At 41.6% G+C, this 16856-nt stretch overlaps 1 protein-coding gene across 1 annotated transcript in view; it reads left to right on the forward strand.

Moving 5' to 3' along the window:
• The window catches only part of hlk (hulk), a 106692-nt gene that overhangs the window by 60459 nt on the left and 29377 nt on the right, over positions 1-16856 (forward strand). Inside the window, exons 21-26 of the mRNA XM_069313701.1 lie at positions 1168-4578; positions 6814-6945; positions 7133-7315; positions 7510-7650; positions 8226-8417; positions 11900-12037. Coding sequence (XP_069169802.1) covers positions 1168-4578; positions 6814-6945; positions 7133-7315; positions 7510-7650; positions 8226-8417; positions 11900-12037 — 4197 coding nt within the window. The remainder of the gene's footprint in view (positions 1-1167; positions 4579-6813; positions 6946-7132; positions 7316-7509; positions 7651-8225; positions 8418-11899; positions 12038-16856) is intronic.

Here is a 16856-nt window from a genome sequence, read left to right on the forward strand (position 1 = left end):
TATAATCTATAAACTCGTATAATGCAGTATAATACATACTGCTTCTATAATGCAATCTAGATATAATTTAATCTATAAGCTATAATAATGTTTACCTTATCTATAATAATAATAATATAATCTATAATACAGTATAATCTATAAACTCGTATAATGCAGTATAATACATACTGCTTCTATAATGCAATCTAGATATAATTTAATCTATAAGCTATAATAATATTTACCTTATCTATAATAATAATATAATCTATAATAATAATATAATCTATAATACAGTATAATCTATAAACTCGTATAATGCAGTATAATACATACTGCTTCTATAATGCAATCTAGATATAATTTAATCTATAAGCTATAATAATGTTTACCTTATCTATAATAATAATAATATAATCTATAATACAGTATAATCTATAAACTCGTATAATGCAATATAATACATACTGCTTCTATAATGCAATCTAGATATAATTTAATCTATAAGCTATAATAATGTTTACCTTATCTATAATAATAATAATAATATAATCTATAATAGAGTATAATCTATAAACTCGTATAATGCAGTATAATACATACCGCTTCTATAATGCAATCTAGATATAATTTAATCTATAAGCTATAATAATGTTTACCTTATCTATAATAATAATAATATAATCTATAATACAGTATAATCTATAAACTCGTATAATGCAGTATAATACATACTGCTTCTATAATGCAATCTAGATATAATCTAATCTATAAGCTATAATAATATTTACCATATCTATAATAATAATATAATCTATAATACAGTATAATCTATAAACTCGTATAATGCAATTTAACACATACTGCTTCTATAACAAGTGGTAGACGAAGGCATATGACACCTTGTATCATTGCACAGAAGGTAAGGCGATGTATTTATACAACACGTAATACAAGAACCTTATCTCTCTGTTCGCCACTCCGTTAAAAATGCAACTGTTTAGCCAAACTACGAAAGTACGAACCTTTCGATGTATACCGTCAATATCACGAGGTTTGAATGTATATATATATACATTGCATTTGTAATGGATTGGACGAATCCGTTTGAAATGCGACGTATTAAGTGGGAGGACAGGTGTATTCATCATGATCTTTAACAAGGTAACTGAATCATCATTTCAGGGGTGCTAGAGAGTCCTGTGATGATCTTGAACCATCGCTACCTGTTAGGGGTTGATGAGGAAGGTGACAATGAAGGTGAGGAAGATGATGAGGGTGATGATGATGAAGCGGATGGTGATGATGATGACGAGAGCGGCAATAAGGCTGATACGGATCATGGTAAGAAAGATGGTGATGGTGGAGACAAGGATAAGGATGAAGATGGTGATACTAAGGCCGATGGTGATGATGATGGTAAGGCTGATGATGATGATGACGATGATAGTGATGGTAAGGTCGATGATGAGGATGATGGTAAGGTCGATGATGATGATAAGGCCGATGATGAGGAGGCTGATGAAGATAACGATGATAAGGCCGATGATGATGACAATGATGATACGGCCGATGATGATGGTAAGGCCGATGATAATGAGGACGATGATAAAGCCGATGATGATGACGATGATGAGGACGACGATGATGAGGACGATGATGATGAGGACGGTGATGGTAAGGCCGATGATGATAAGGCCGATGATGATGAGGACGATGATGATGAGGACGATGATGATGAGGACGATGATGATAAGGCCGATGATGATGACGATGATGATAAGGCCGATGATGATGAGGACGATGATGATAAGGCCGATGATGATGAGGACGATGATGGTAACGCCGATGATGATAAGGCCGATGATGATGAGGACGATGATGCTGAGGACGATGATGATAAGGCCGATTATGATGAGGACGATGATGATAAGGCCGATGATGATGAGGGTGATGGTAAGGCCGATGATGATAAGGCCGATGATGATGAGGACGATGATGCTGAGGACGGTGATGGTAAGGCCGATGATGATAAGGCCGATGATGAGGACGATGATAAGGCCGATGATGAGGACGATGATAAGGCCGATGATGATGAGGACGATATTGATGAGGACGATGATGATGAGGACGATGATGATAAGGCCGATGATGATGAGGACGATGATGATAAGGCCGATGATGATGAGGACGATGATGATAAGGCCGATGACGATGATGATAAGGCCGATGACGATGATGATAAGGCCGATGATGATGAGGACGGTGATGATGAGGACGATGATGATAAGGCCGATGATGATGACGATGATGATGATGAGGACGATGATGATGAGGACGATGATGATGAGGACGATGATGATGAGGACGGTGATGGTAAGGCCGATGATGATAAGGCCGATGATGATGAGGACGATGATGATGAGGACGATGATGATAAGGCCGATGATGATGAGGACGATGATAAGGCCGATGATGATGAGGACGATGATGATAAGGCCGATGATGATGAGGACGATGATGATAAGGCCGATGATGATGAGGACGATGTTGATAAGGTTGATGATGGTGAGGACGATGATAAGGCCGATGATGATAAGGACGATGATGATAAGGCCGATGATAATGAGGACGATGATGATAAGGCCGATGATGATGAGGGTGATGGTAAGGCCGATGATGATAAGGCCGATGATGATGAGGACGATGATGCTGAGGACGATGATGATGAGGACGGTGATGGTAAGGCCGATGATGATAAGGCCGATGATGATGAGGACGATGATAAGGCCGATGATGATGAGGACGGTGATGATGAGGCCGATGATGATGAGGACGATGATAAGGCCGATGATGATGAGGACGATGATAAGGCCGATGATGATGAGGACGATGATGATAAGGCCGATGATGAAGACGATGATGATAAGGCCGATGATGATGAGGACGATGATGATGATAAGGCCGATGATGATGAGGACGGTGATGATGAGGTCGATGATGATAAGGCCGATGATGATGAGGACGATGATAAGGCCGATGATGATGAGGACGATGATAATGATGATGAGGACGATGATGATAAGGCCGATGATGATGAGGCCGATGATGATAAGGCCGATGATGATGAGGACGATGATGATAAGGCCGATGATGATGACAATGATGAAAAGTCCGATGATGACAAGGCCGATGATGATGATGGCAATGATGATAAGGCCGATGATGATGATAAGGACGATGATGATAAGGCCGATGATGATGAGGACGATGATGATAAATCCGATGATGATAACGACGATGATGAAGAGGACGATGATGATAAGGCCGATGATGATGAGGACGATGATAAGGCCGATGATGATGATGACAATGATGATAAGGCCGATGATGATAAGGCCGATGATGATGAGGACGATGATGATAAGGCCGATGATGATGAGGACGATGTTGATAAGGTTGATGATGGTGAGGACGATGATAAGGCCGATGATGATAAGGACGATGATGATGAGGACGATGATAAGGCCGATGAGGATGACGATAAGGCCGATGCTGATGAGGACGATGATGATAAGGCCGATGATGATGAGGACGATGATGATAAGGATGATGGTGAGGACGATGATGATAAGGCCGATGATGATGAGGCCGATGATGATGAGGACGATGATGATGAGGACGGTGATGATAAGGCCGATGATGATAAGGTTGATGATGGTGAGGACGATGATGATAAGGCCGATGATAATGAGGCCGATGATGATGAGGACGATGATGATAAGGCCGTTGATGATGAGGACGATGATGATGAGGACGGTGATGATAAGGCCGATGATGGTGAGGATGATGATGATGAGGACGATGATGATAAGGCCGATGATGATGAGGACGATGATGATGAGGACGATGATAAGGCCGATGATGATGATGAGGACGATGATGATAAGGCCGATGATGATGATGAGGACGATGATGATAAGGCTGATGATGATAACGATAATAAGGATGATGATGAGGACGATGATCATGGTAAGGCCGATGATGATGAGGATGATGATATTAAGGCTGATGATGAGGACGAGGATGATAAGGCCGATGATGATGAGGACGATGATAAGGCCGATGATGATGATGATGATAAGGCCGATGATGATGAGGACGATGATGATGAGGACGATGATGATGAGGACGGTGATGATAAGGCCGATGATGATGAGGACAATGATGATAAGGCCGATAATGGTAAGGACGACGATAATAAGGATGATGATGAGGCCGATGATGATAAGGACGATGATGGTAAGGGTGATGATGATGAGGATGATGATATTAAGGCTGATGATGAGGACAATGATGATGTTGATGATATTAAGGCTGATGATGAGGACGATGATGATTCCGAGGAGGAAGATGACAAGGCCGATGATGAAGGTGACGCAGATGAAAATTATATCGGGACAAAGGCCACAGAAAATGGCCAAAACCAACTCGACGAAGTCGACGACATCGATGGCGAAGTCGACGACGAAGTAGAGGAAGAAGCCACAAGGACGACAGAGGGCGCAAGAGAAGAGGATTCCCGCGCTGAAGACAGTAAGGGCGGATGACGTCACTTGGCTATGTATTGATGCCGTGTTTGAAGGTGTTTTGGGCCGTAATGTTTCCACACATATTTAGTTTATCCTTTCAAGTTCCGTCTTGTTGCTCTCTATCTCTCTCTCTCGAGGCCCTCGACGAGGAAGAGGCACTCGAAAACATCCCAGATTGGCAAAATAGAAGAGAATCTGCACGCGCTTCAATCCAGAGGCTTTGACACTTAACAGACGGCTTTTAGGCTTTGATAAACATATACAGATCACAAGCTTCTGAATGTCTCAGTTCTAACTTTCCAGTAACGTTCAGCTTACTTATTGGCGCTTGTCAGCACATCACCTTCATCCATCATTAAACTGTAGATTTAAGCATTATGACTGGATTAACTAGACTGTATCATATTAAAGAAGGAATTGACGTTTTCTGCACTCTTGGCTTCCCATAACCTTTAAGCAGTACCACTTAGTAGATAAGACATCCACTAACCTTCCCGAATCTAAGACTCCCTGGAGGCTGATAGCGACATGCTCAGTGTAGTACCAGCATCCCCCTGCATCTCTGCTGATCTGCAGTTATCTATACACACGATAATTATCTTGGTCCTTTTTGGACCATCTTTAACTCTTGGATATCGTGCATGTATATATGTGTGTGTGTGTGTGTGTTGATTTAATAGATTTTTGTTGTCTAATTGTTATTTAACTGCATGAATTATTCAACCTAAGCATTATGTATGTATCATTCATTATGGATTGTAGTTATTAAGGCTTTTAGTAGCTGCTGGATAATGCTGCACAGCTACTAAGGATGTGTTCTTGATGCATGCGTCGGAGGCAGGAGGAATGCATGTGGTGGGAGGGGACGTCTGGGAAGTGAGCCCTGCACATGTCTTGTCCGGGGAAGGAGGAATGTGGGAGGGGGTGTGTGGGAAGTGAGGCCTGCACATGTCTTGTCGGGGGAAGGAGGAATGTGGGAGGGGGTGTGTGGGAAGGGAGCCCTACACATGTCTTGTCCGGGGAAGGAGGAATATGGGAGGGGGTGTGTGGGAAGGAAGTGAGGCCTGCACATGGACCGTTGGGCGGTGAAGGATATATGCAGATCGGTTTTGTGTAATCTGGAACAGACACAGTGACGTCGCGAGTGCTTATACCCTGAAGGGACTCGGTCATATTGCAAGCTGCCACGACCTTCCAGTGTCTTATGGACATGCAGTACAATATTATGTCTCGCAGCCATCTGGCTCTTATGTTACGGGGATAGACATACATCTTGGGCTCTTTATCGTTGACGAATTTCGTATATAAAAGTCTCCCCAGAATATTGATTAGTTCGTCAATTTTATGTCGTATTCTACGACATTCTACAACATATGTTATTGAGAATTTTTATTTTCATTGTTTAATTTGTATTTATTTGGAATTAAATATAAGTACAATATATTTTTGTCCAGGGTTTTCGCAAATAAATCTTCGATTATATAAGGTAATTTTGGAAGATATTAAACAGTATTTCATTTATGCTCTTAGAATTCCATTTCCTGGTGATTTTGTGAGCCCATTGTGTAAGCCAAACAGAATTGATCTTTGCAGAGCAGGATAGGAAATTCTTCAACTATTTAGCAAGGTTTATTATTTTACCCAAAAACTACAGACGCAAACGAGCACGAATCCACAATATGCCAGGATCGCGAGAGATACTTTCCGTGACACTCGAAGATATAATGGCTTCTCGGTTCTGCGAAGTACATGTAAGAGCCACTTACTGGGGACGTTCGAAGGTATCATGGCGTGTAGGTTCTGCGAAGTACATGTAAGAGGCAATTACTGGAGACGTTGGAAGGTATCATGGCGTGTAGGTTCTGCGAAGTACATGTAAGAGGCAATTACTGGGGACGTTTGAAGGTATCATGGCGTGTAGGTTCTGCGAAGTACATATAAGAGCCACTTACTGGGGACGTTTGAAGGTATCGCGTCTAGGTACTGCGAAGTACATGTAAGAGCCACTTACTGGGGACGTTTGAAGGTATCGCGTCTAGGTACTGCGAAGTACATGTAAGAGCCACTTACTGGGGAAGTTTGAAGGTATCGCGTCTAGGTACTGCGAAGTATATGTAAGAGCCACTTACTGGGGACTTTGAAGGTATCACGGCGTCTAGGTTCTGCGAAGTGCACATCTATCGGAACCGAAGCTGCTGTCAGCATTTACTGATTACCGTGTACGTGTGTGTGTGTACAGGTGACATCCAGGCGGAGGAGGAGGTGCTGGAGTGGCTGATCGAACAGCGTCACGAGGACACCATCGAAAACATCAACCGCCAGATGCTCTACACCCTCATCGACACCCAGGACTACCTCGCCGTCTACTTCTGTGAGCTTCTACGAACTCCTCTTCTTCCACGCTCGTCTACCTCTAGTTTCTTAACTCTATATTCAATATACTGATGCTGGATAATTCCAATATTGTCTGTAAACAAAATTATAAATAAATATGGTGGTTATTATCCAAATGAAGAAATAATTTTCCTGTGATGTTCCATCGTTTGGTGTCTTTATAGTCAACGAAGAGAACGACGAGTGCCCGAAGGTGCTGAGGGTGCTGGAGAAGATCGATGATGAGGCTGCTGAGTATGGCATCCAGATGGTCAAGATGAACGACAGACTCATGGCCAAGAAGTACGGCTTCAGGAATCCCCCGGGCCTTGTTTACTTCAGAAAGGCCAAACACATTAAGTACGACGGTACGTCATATAGTACAGTACTCACCACTAAGACAGTGCTTCACAGTATACTTATCTGTAAGCTGGTTGTGTGAATGTGTGTACGAGGTCATTTATAAAGTCATTTGTTACTGCAGGCATACTGTATGGCCACACCTGGCAATGACAGCATTGCCAGGTGTAATGAACATTTATAAAGCCATGTGTTCCTGCAGGGGATTTGTACGACGACGAGGATGTGCTTGACTGGCTCACCGCCCCAGAGAACATGGAACTCAATGACGCAATTGAGAAGGTCAACCGCAAGATGTTCGAGAGGATCCGACAGACCACAGACTACCTTGCTGTCTTCTTCTGTGAGTGTATTGTCTTCACTAGGCGTATTCACTGTCATCTTTGTACAGTTTAGTGCTAGTGTCACTACATGATTGGTATCTGGTTGTTTTTTCTTGTGATACGGGGGCTTCTCTGCGATATCTGTTCATATTGCAAGCACTCCTCTGCGATATCTATTCATATTGCAAGCACTCCTCTGCGATATCTGTTCATATTGCAAGCACTCCTCTGCGATATCTGTTCATATTGCAAGCACTCCTCTGCGATATCTATTCATATTGCAAGCACTCCTCTGCGATATCTGTTCATATTGCAAGCACTCCTCTGCGATATCTATTCATATTGCAAGCACTCCTCTGCGATATCTATTCATATTGCAAGCACTCCTCTGCGATATCTGTTCATATTGCAAGCACTCCTCTGCGATATCTGTTCATATTGCGGGTACTCCTCTGCAAGCTCTATTCATATTGCAGGCACTCCTCTGCAAGCACTTATGATATTTAGCAGGCATATATTTTATGTAAAAGGTATTTCTTATTTCATATTATCATGTATTAATACTAGTATTTCTGAGCCTATGATGATCACACAGACTCGGAGGAAGGGTGCAAGCAGTGCCAGAAGGTCCTTGCCGAGCTGGAGAACATCGACGACGAAGCCGATGCCAACGGCATTGACTTCGTGAAGATCGACGACGCCGAGCTGGCGAAGGAGGTCGGTGTTTACGCCCTCCCCGCCATCGTCTTCTACCGCGCTGGCGGCGACGATCCCATTATTTACGCGGGTACGTGGGTGTTAAGAGAAGGTAGAGTTGCCCTAGGGTAGGTGTGGAAGGGGTGGAGCAACTCTGAGGTAGGTGTGGAAAGGGTGGAGCAACTCCGAGGTAGGTGTGGAAGGGGTGGAGTATCTGAGGTAGATGTGGAAGGGGTGGAGCAACTCCGAGGTAGGTGGGGAGTGGTTAAATCCGTTGTAGGGTAGGTTGGGGGGGGTGGGGGGGTAGGAGGCGGAGCAGCCCTAGAGGGATAGATGGAGAGGACATGTAACAACGTGAGGGTAGGTGGAGAGGGGATGTAAACCTTAAGCTAGCTGGGGAATGGGTAGATCAGTTTTTAAGCGGGGGAGGAATTGTAGGAGCTCTCTACAATGTATAACAGAGAAGTAAGAATTAAAGACCAGTTCTAAAGCAAAATGAGATCATAGAATATTTCTTTTCTCTCGTATATGGACATCCATATTTCTGTCTATAAATATTGGTGAGGAAATAGGTTTCAGCTAGTGAAATACAGTTCGTGTGTGCGATGTATATATATTTATGGTCACATAAATCTGCTGTCGAAATGAAGTTGGTGTGTATCATTTACACGATATACAACTAAAACTAACAATATGCTTTTGCAATAGGGTCTACTGTAGTCCTGATGTATTTTCCTTGAGCTTGCTTGACCTCGCTGATTCAATACAACCCACTTAGAGGCTTGCTGGTTTAGATATTGATCAAAGTACTAATTGTTATGATAAAATGAAAATATGTCATGATTTTTATCTAACATCTCTTCATCATCAGATTGCATTAGCAATTAAGTCAACTTGATTTTAATTTCTTTATCTGTAGGATTTTTAAGACCATTAGCATGTAAATTGCTTCTGATAGGCAGCCCATCTGCCACAACTGACAAGTGAAGTGTTTTATAGGAGCAAGCTCCTAGTAATTTGCTATAATATTCATCTTAGTATAGAAGCTGTGAGAATTAATTCGATCATAACATTCCAAAGCAGGTAGGAAATATATTGACTTGAAACCTAGATCTATCAGTAGCCTAAAGATACTAATTGTGAATTGTAACTCATTTACAAAATAATTTTGTCTATCAATAGTTTTATTCAAGTAAGTAGTAGTATAACTGATATTGCTGATGTGTTAGAAGACCATCCATTAATATGTAAGACAATTTTTATGGTATGTTTCTGAAGAATTGCACAAATATTAAATACGGTACAGTATTATATCCCTGGAAACACAAACCGAAACTCTCTATTTACCGCTTGTTACAACTTGTAATAAAGTTGTTACATCTTGGCTTAACGTGTTTATGACGTATTAGAACGTTGTTACAACTTGCTATATTGGTTGTTATAACTGGTTACGGGTTAAAACTTGTTCGAACGTTGTTCGAACGTCGTAGTTTCGGTGTGTGTTTGGCGGGTATAGCCTATAGCTAGTTTTAAGCAATGAACATTCGCCAATAATTTATATATTGATTTATTATTCCTTGTTTGGCGTTAACCCGATCGACGACCCATCACCAGGTGGTAGGTCAACCAGACTTCGAGTGCCTCTTCCTTCACGCCTGTAGTTGTATCTTTGGCTCGAATCCTGAAGCTTTAACTCGAGGGTCAATGTTTTATCCTCTCGTCAACTATTCATTCAGAGATCAACGATTCTTAGATCATGAGCTTTACCGATCCGAAAGACGGATCTTGCAGATCCTTTGTTTCAATATTATTGTTAAATGATTTAGTAAATTATTGATCCTTGAGGCAAAGACTTGGGATGGTGTTGTAGGACTGTTACCTGTCATGGCATGACTATACTGTTCTTGTTCATCTGTAGAATTATCACCCTCTCTTGATGAAATGACACAGTTTATTGGATAATCGATTTAGTGTTGAAATAATGAAATGTTGTAATGATGTAAGGGGCGTAGAGGGAGAACGGCCTATTGACATAGCTCGGGTGCAGGGGGGGAGTTGTGTAAAATCCTGGTTTGTGTCTCGGAGAGGCTACGGGATCCAGTAAGTTCAGTAGAACTTCGGTTTCAACTCTTTTACCCTGTCGTAGCTCAGTCGATTAAGGCAGTGTCTGGGATGCTCCCGGACGCAGGTTCGAATCCTCGTAACGGCCCTTGTGGATTTGTTCATTAGTGTTGAAAATTTCTTCCCTATAACGAAAATTGGAGCATTTCCCTATATTGGTAGGCTTATTGTCCATGTGTGGTAGTACTGGTGGGATAAAGGAGAACTACTTTAATTAAATGAATGAATGGAGTTTTTTATTTTTTAATTATTAGGGGAAAGGGCCAAGCCATTACGACTTTATAGCACTTGGAAGGGGTCAGAATAAGGATTTGGGATGGGACGGGGTGGAAGGAATAGTGCCCAACCACTTGGACGGTCGGGGATTGAACTCCGACCTGCATGAAGCGAGATCGTCACTCTACCGTCCACTCAAAGTGGCTTATGGGGGAATGAATAGAGTGTGCTGATAGTATCACATTGCAGGCGATGAGTCACAATAACGTGGCTAAAGTAAGTTGACCAGATCACACACTAGAAGGTGAAGGGACGACGACGTTTCGGTCCGTCCTGGACCATTCTCAAGTCGATTTCGCAGTCGACCTGAGAATGGTCCAGGACGGACCGACACGTCGTCGTTCCTTCACCTTCTAGTGTGTGATCTGGGCAACTAGTATAACATTATCATGATCCTACGTTTCATTTCCTTTTTTTTACTCTAAACCCATTTTCGTATTTGGTTGCACCGTTTCATCAACTTTATTACCCGATGTGTGTTATAATTCCTTAAGTTATATTCTCTTTCCTGCACATGCAAGTTCTTACTGTTGCATCTTAACGAGTGTATTATACGAGTCTCCCCTTGGCATGACTTTAAGGGCTATTCATGCCCGTGCCACCTCTTGGGTGGCTTAATCTTTATCAGTCTTGGCATGACAGCATTGCCAGTTGTTTCGAGTACACAAGATGGGTCAAGATGGCATCAAGTTACCCCAAATATGAGGCTTCATCTCTGTGTGACCCAGTGTCACACATTCTGACCCTGCATGACCTATTGAACATTGGCAGTAATACCTGATCTTCCTGAGCATGGAAACTCCAAACTTTTGCACGCAATTCACATAAACGTTCCTTGGATGTCTAAATTTCTTTGCTGTTGTATATATATATATATTGTAGCATTTCCCATTGTTTTAATGTTTCATTATATTCATAAAACAATAACTGAGTAATTGTTTTGATTTGTGGACTTAATGGATTGCAATGAGACAAGTGTATAATTGATATAGTAGTCATGATATAGCTGTTTCGAAAAGGTAGTGTGGAATTGTTTTCATACGCCCAACTTGAAGTACGAGAAACAATCACTTCCATCATATGAGGGGAGTGTGTGATAGGTTTAAACTCATCGGTTATTGGCGTTGATGATTGCTTCTTCCTGTTACTCCGTTAATTGAACTTTGTCGGCCACAGGTGACATGAAAAATGAAGAGAATCTTCTATCATGGCTACTGACGGAGAAGGACCCAACTGCGGACTTCATCGAGGACATGGAAGGCGCGGCACTCCAGCGAGTCATCCGAGATTCTGACGCCATTGCTGTTTATTTCTGTGAGTCAAACTTCCTCATGTTGTGCATAACATTATTCGCTTATCTCCTCCTGGTCTTATGTCATGAGTCACTTAACACTTTATAAGTGAGAGAATAGCGTTCTTTTCCTCTCATAATTCATCAACTCGATATCGAAAGGAAGTTGGAAGAAACTCTGTTAGGTCTTCCAACCTAAGAAGACCTGTTATCTGTTATCGTAATTAGTTCATGTTTGACACGAAATTTTACATGTTGGAATAATCTACAATTTCCACACCGACAGGTTATAATTGCCGATGTATAATATTTCTTATCTGTATTAATAATTTTTTTTGGTAAAATGGCATTATGATGTGCTGTGATTCACTTGTTATTAATTCAGATAAATATTGTCATTTGGCGTATCTTATATAACATTTTGCAAATAATTATAAAGTGTAATTTTATTAGTAGTATTATTCAATATAAATATAGTTTTTATAAGTGGACGCTGCTCAAACGTGCAAGCAATTTAATAGTAGTAGGCATCCATCAGTCTCAGGAGACTATGGAGTTGCGCTCTGGTTGTCGGTCTGGAGTGGCCTCTCCAGGGCGCAAAACCAGGGTAGGTTGATACAGAGGAGAAGCTGTTACCCAGGCAGCAGGTCCCCCCCCTCTCCACGGCGCCGAAAGTCTCCAATAGAAAGGCAAACGCCAATACTATTGCTTCCAGCACCGTCACAGGAACTGTCAGAACGAGGTTGAAGGCAACAAGGAACTGCCTCCCGGGGGCTCCAACTCCGGAGTTTATCTCGAAGTTGGTAAAAGAATGCCAGTGACGCCAAACCCGGAGACCACTGTGGTCGGGGCCGGAGAAGAACCACCCCAGCAAGGGCAAGAACGACCCCAATCTCCTGAAGCAGAGCCTGGGGGGCCGCACGAGCCCCGGGAGGTGGACGGCCCGGTCCCGCACCTACGGGTTCCTGACAGAGGTCGTCACAGCCCTCTTTCACCCGAGGCCGACTTCCTTCACGAAGGAAGCAGAAGCAAGATTCTTCTGCCTTCTTCTGCCAGAAGAAGGCAGAAGATATTACATCCTCCTTACAGAAGGAGGATGTAATATATATTAATTACAGCAATTATTATTATAATTAGTATTATTATAATAACACAAATAATTAAAAATTATTTCTCCTTCTGCTGAGTCATGAAGGAAGTCGACCTCGAGTGAATTGAGAAAGTGACACTAGGCTTCTCAAGAGGTTTTCTTATTCTTGAAGTGGCTGACGCCTGTCACAAGTGACATGATCTAGTGAGTAAGCTATGATGGCTGTTGAAAACCTACCTTCCAAAATATGAAAGAACAATTGTTCTGGAAGAGTTGAACACCCATAGATCCCAATTTTGAAGAGCAATTTTCGAAGGATTTGGAAATTTACTACACGAATTTGAAAGAAGAATTTTGGAAAAATTTTGAACAATATCGAAGGTTTGAAAAACCTATCTACCAGATTTTTAGAATAATTATCGACGGTTAGTTTTTTTTTTGCCATCTGCAATAAAGCTGGCATTTTTTTGCCTCTATTTTTGCTATACATTTTAGTCTCTCAAAAGGAACCTAATAACTAGTTTTTGCCCAAATGGAAAGCGGCGTTTCGCTTAAATTTCCATTTCAATTTTAATATAATTTTGTGCAGCACTTATTTGAACCAACTTAGCGAGCGGTAATTGGCAGCTGTGCTGAAACTGATTTTCTATTCTCTATGCACTAATGTTATTTCCACTGGCATGAATAGCTCTGTTGACTAGTTAAAAAACATATAAAATCAGCTTTTGTTTATTATAAAAAGCACCAAACCCTGATTGACGTTACCCTTCCACTGTCTCCTTGAAGACGACTTAGCTGCTTGTGGCTGTCCCGACCCGGAGACTCAGACTGACAAGAAAAAGAAGAAGAAAAAGAGGGGCAAGACAGAGGTTCCAGCAGAAGAAACAAGTGAAAACATAGCAATTGTTTTGTTGTTATTTACATATTTTTTTTCTCTCCTAGACGTAAATTCCTGCCTCAAAAGCCCTCTATCCACTTCCCCCCCTCCCCCTGTTCTCCACCGTAAAACATATATATATACTGTGTTTCTAAGTGGTGTAGGGACGATCGCCACGGCCTGTATATTATAATTACGAGAACTCAGATCTTACGGTCGTACTTATTTACGTTCTTACATCAACAAAGCCGGTGGATTGATCGGCTGTGCATTCAAAGTACAAGAACGCAATTACTCTATGTTGTTTTTCTTGTCTTTGCATTGATAAAAGCATTATTTATATTGCGTGTCACCGGGATCTAAGTTCTCCTCAGTAGGTCTGCAAAAACTTAACTCCATCGAACACATGACTAGTTCATACAAGAGAAGTAGCTCACAGCTCACTCACCATCTTCGCCAACTGACGCCAATAATGTTGTATAATCCAGTGTATATATATATATATATATATACTAGCCCTCAACTGATACATACATACGTATGTAGGATTAACACGGTTGTGTTTTTTTTAGTGTATAACATGTAGAGAATAATGTGTGTGGCTTTTATGTATTCAGGAGAGTATTCTGTGGTGTTGTGCATGGATAGTGAGCTGACAGTAGACAAGCTGCATGAAATAATCATTCTTGTGAAATTTTGTTATCTCACAGAAGTCTTTGTCATGAGAATAATTGTCATTATTAAATTGTTCTTCGCCTTGAATTGATGTGTAAAGTGAAATGTTCAATCCCGTGTTTGCTTAGCTCAATAAATCAAAGTAACACAAAAGTTTAACCTCTTTAAAATGTGTTAATGTTTTGTCTATTCACAAGTACACACACACACACACACACACACACACACACACACACACACACACACACACACACACACACACACACACACACACACACACACGCACACACAAACACAAACACACACACACACACACACACACACACACACACACACACACACACACACACACACACGTGTGTGGGAGCCGAACGGCCCAGCGGACAGCACGCTGGATCCTGTGGTCCCGGGTTCGATCCCGGGCGCCGGCGAGAAACAATGGGCAGAGTTTCTTTCACCCTATGCCCCTGTTACCTAGCAGTAAATAGGTACCTGGGAGTTAGTCAGCTGTTACGGGCTGCTTCCTAGTGTGTGTGTGGTGTGGAAAAAAAATAGTAGTAGTAGTAGAAACAGTTGATAGACAGTTGAGAGGCGGGCCCAAAGAGCAGAGCTCAACCCCCGCAAACACAACTAGATGCACACACACACACAACACACACACATATATATATGACAATGTCAGACCACGGAGGAAAAATGAAACAGGAATTTCCTTAAGTACTTTCGTATATTAAATACATCTTCAGAAGGTCCTTCTGAAGATGTATTTAATATACGAAAGTACTTAAGGAAATTCCTGTTTCATTTTTCCTCCGTGGTCTGACATTGTCACATTCTTAATCACGTGTTTATTTTCGTGATATACACACACATATATATATAAATATATATATATATAATATATAGAATTTATATATATTTAAATTTGGCTTAGATGTGTCGTTACGTCGTGTTTAATAGAATGCCAGGGAATAATAGTGAAGTAGAGTTACTTGTGGTCAGAGTAAGATTAACCGACCATTGTCCTGCCATATGCAACACTTACCACCCTCTGCAATACTGGCTTAGGCTTTTGGGCTTTTCAAGGCTGATGTACACAATCTATTTTTTTCCCACCCCCATGATGCCAGATGGGAATTAAGTGGATGTTTGTTGTATTCGTTCAAGATGTGTGAAATGCTTCAAGGCGGGCCAGTTCTTGTCGTCCTGTGTGCTATGTTGTTAAGCTGTTATGTGCAAGAAATTAACTGCCAGTTCCTAGTAATTCATGTTATAACATTCACATTTTGTTGGTCTGATGTTCTAGAACATAATTTTGGTTGTTCGGTTTGTAAATTTGTACTTTGGTAGGCCTATGTTAGGTTGGTAGGCCTATGTTTGGTTGGTTGAAGAATTGACACTATAGCAGGCAACCCGTCCTCAGACCAGGCTCGTTAAAGCTGCAGCCAAGACGCATTCGTCAGTTTTAACATATTATGTACAATATTTAAAATAAATTTGTTCTCATTTATCTATTAATATTATTATATATTAAGATTCTGTGTATAGTTAGGCATAGGATTTTTGGTTGAGTTTGGTGATTATTTTGCATTTGAAGTACGTGGGTGAAGCATTTACGACGCGGCTGCTCGTGAATCACAGCCTGGTTGATCAGGTAGCCTTTGAGAATGTTTATCGAGTTCTCGTTTGAACAGTGTAAGAGGTCGGCCAGTTGGACATAGACGGAAAGTGCTGAAAAGTCTTGGGGTTTGTTGATAAAGAGTTCAGTCACAACACTCTCAACGTGAATCATAGCGCCTGGCTTTGTTCATGTTTTTTTGGGCCTCTGTCAGTACACTTATGATTTGACTTAACCTTCATCCTCTCTCTCTCTTACACACATTCACACTCACTCTCATGCTCACACACACATTCACACTCACTCTCATGCTCACACACACATTCACACTCACTCTCATGCTCACACACACATTCACACTCACTCTCATGCTCTCACACACATTCACACTCACTCTCATGCTCACACACACATTCACACTCACTCTCATGCTCACACACATTCACACTCACTCTCATGCTCACACACACATTCACACTCACTCTCATGCTCACACACACATTCACACTCACTCTCATGCTCACACACACATTCACACTCACTCTCATGGTCTCACACACACATTCACACTCACTCTCATGG

This window comes from Procambarus clarkii, chromosome 76 (assembly GCF_040958095.1).
Source record: "Procambarus clarkii isolate CNS0578487 chromosome 76, FALCON_Pclarkii_2.0, whole genome shotgun sequence".
Taxonomy (NCBI): domain Eukaryota; kingdom Metazoa; phylum Arthropoda; class Malacostraca; order Decapoda; family Cambaridae; genus Procambarus; species Procambarus clarkii.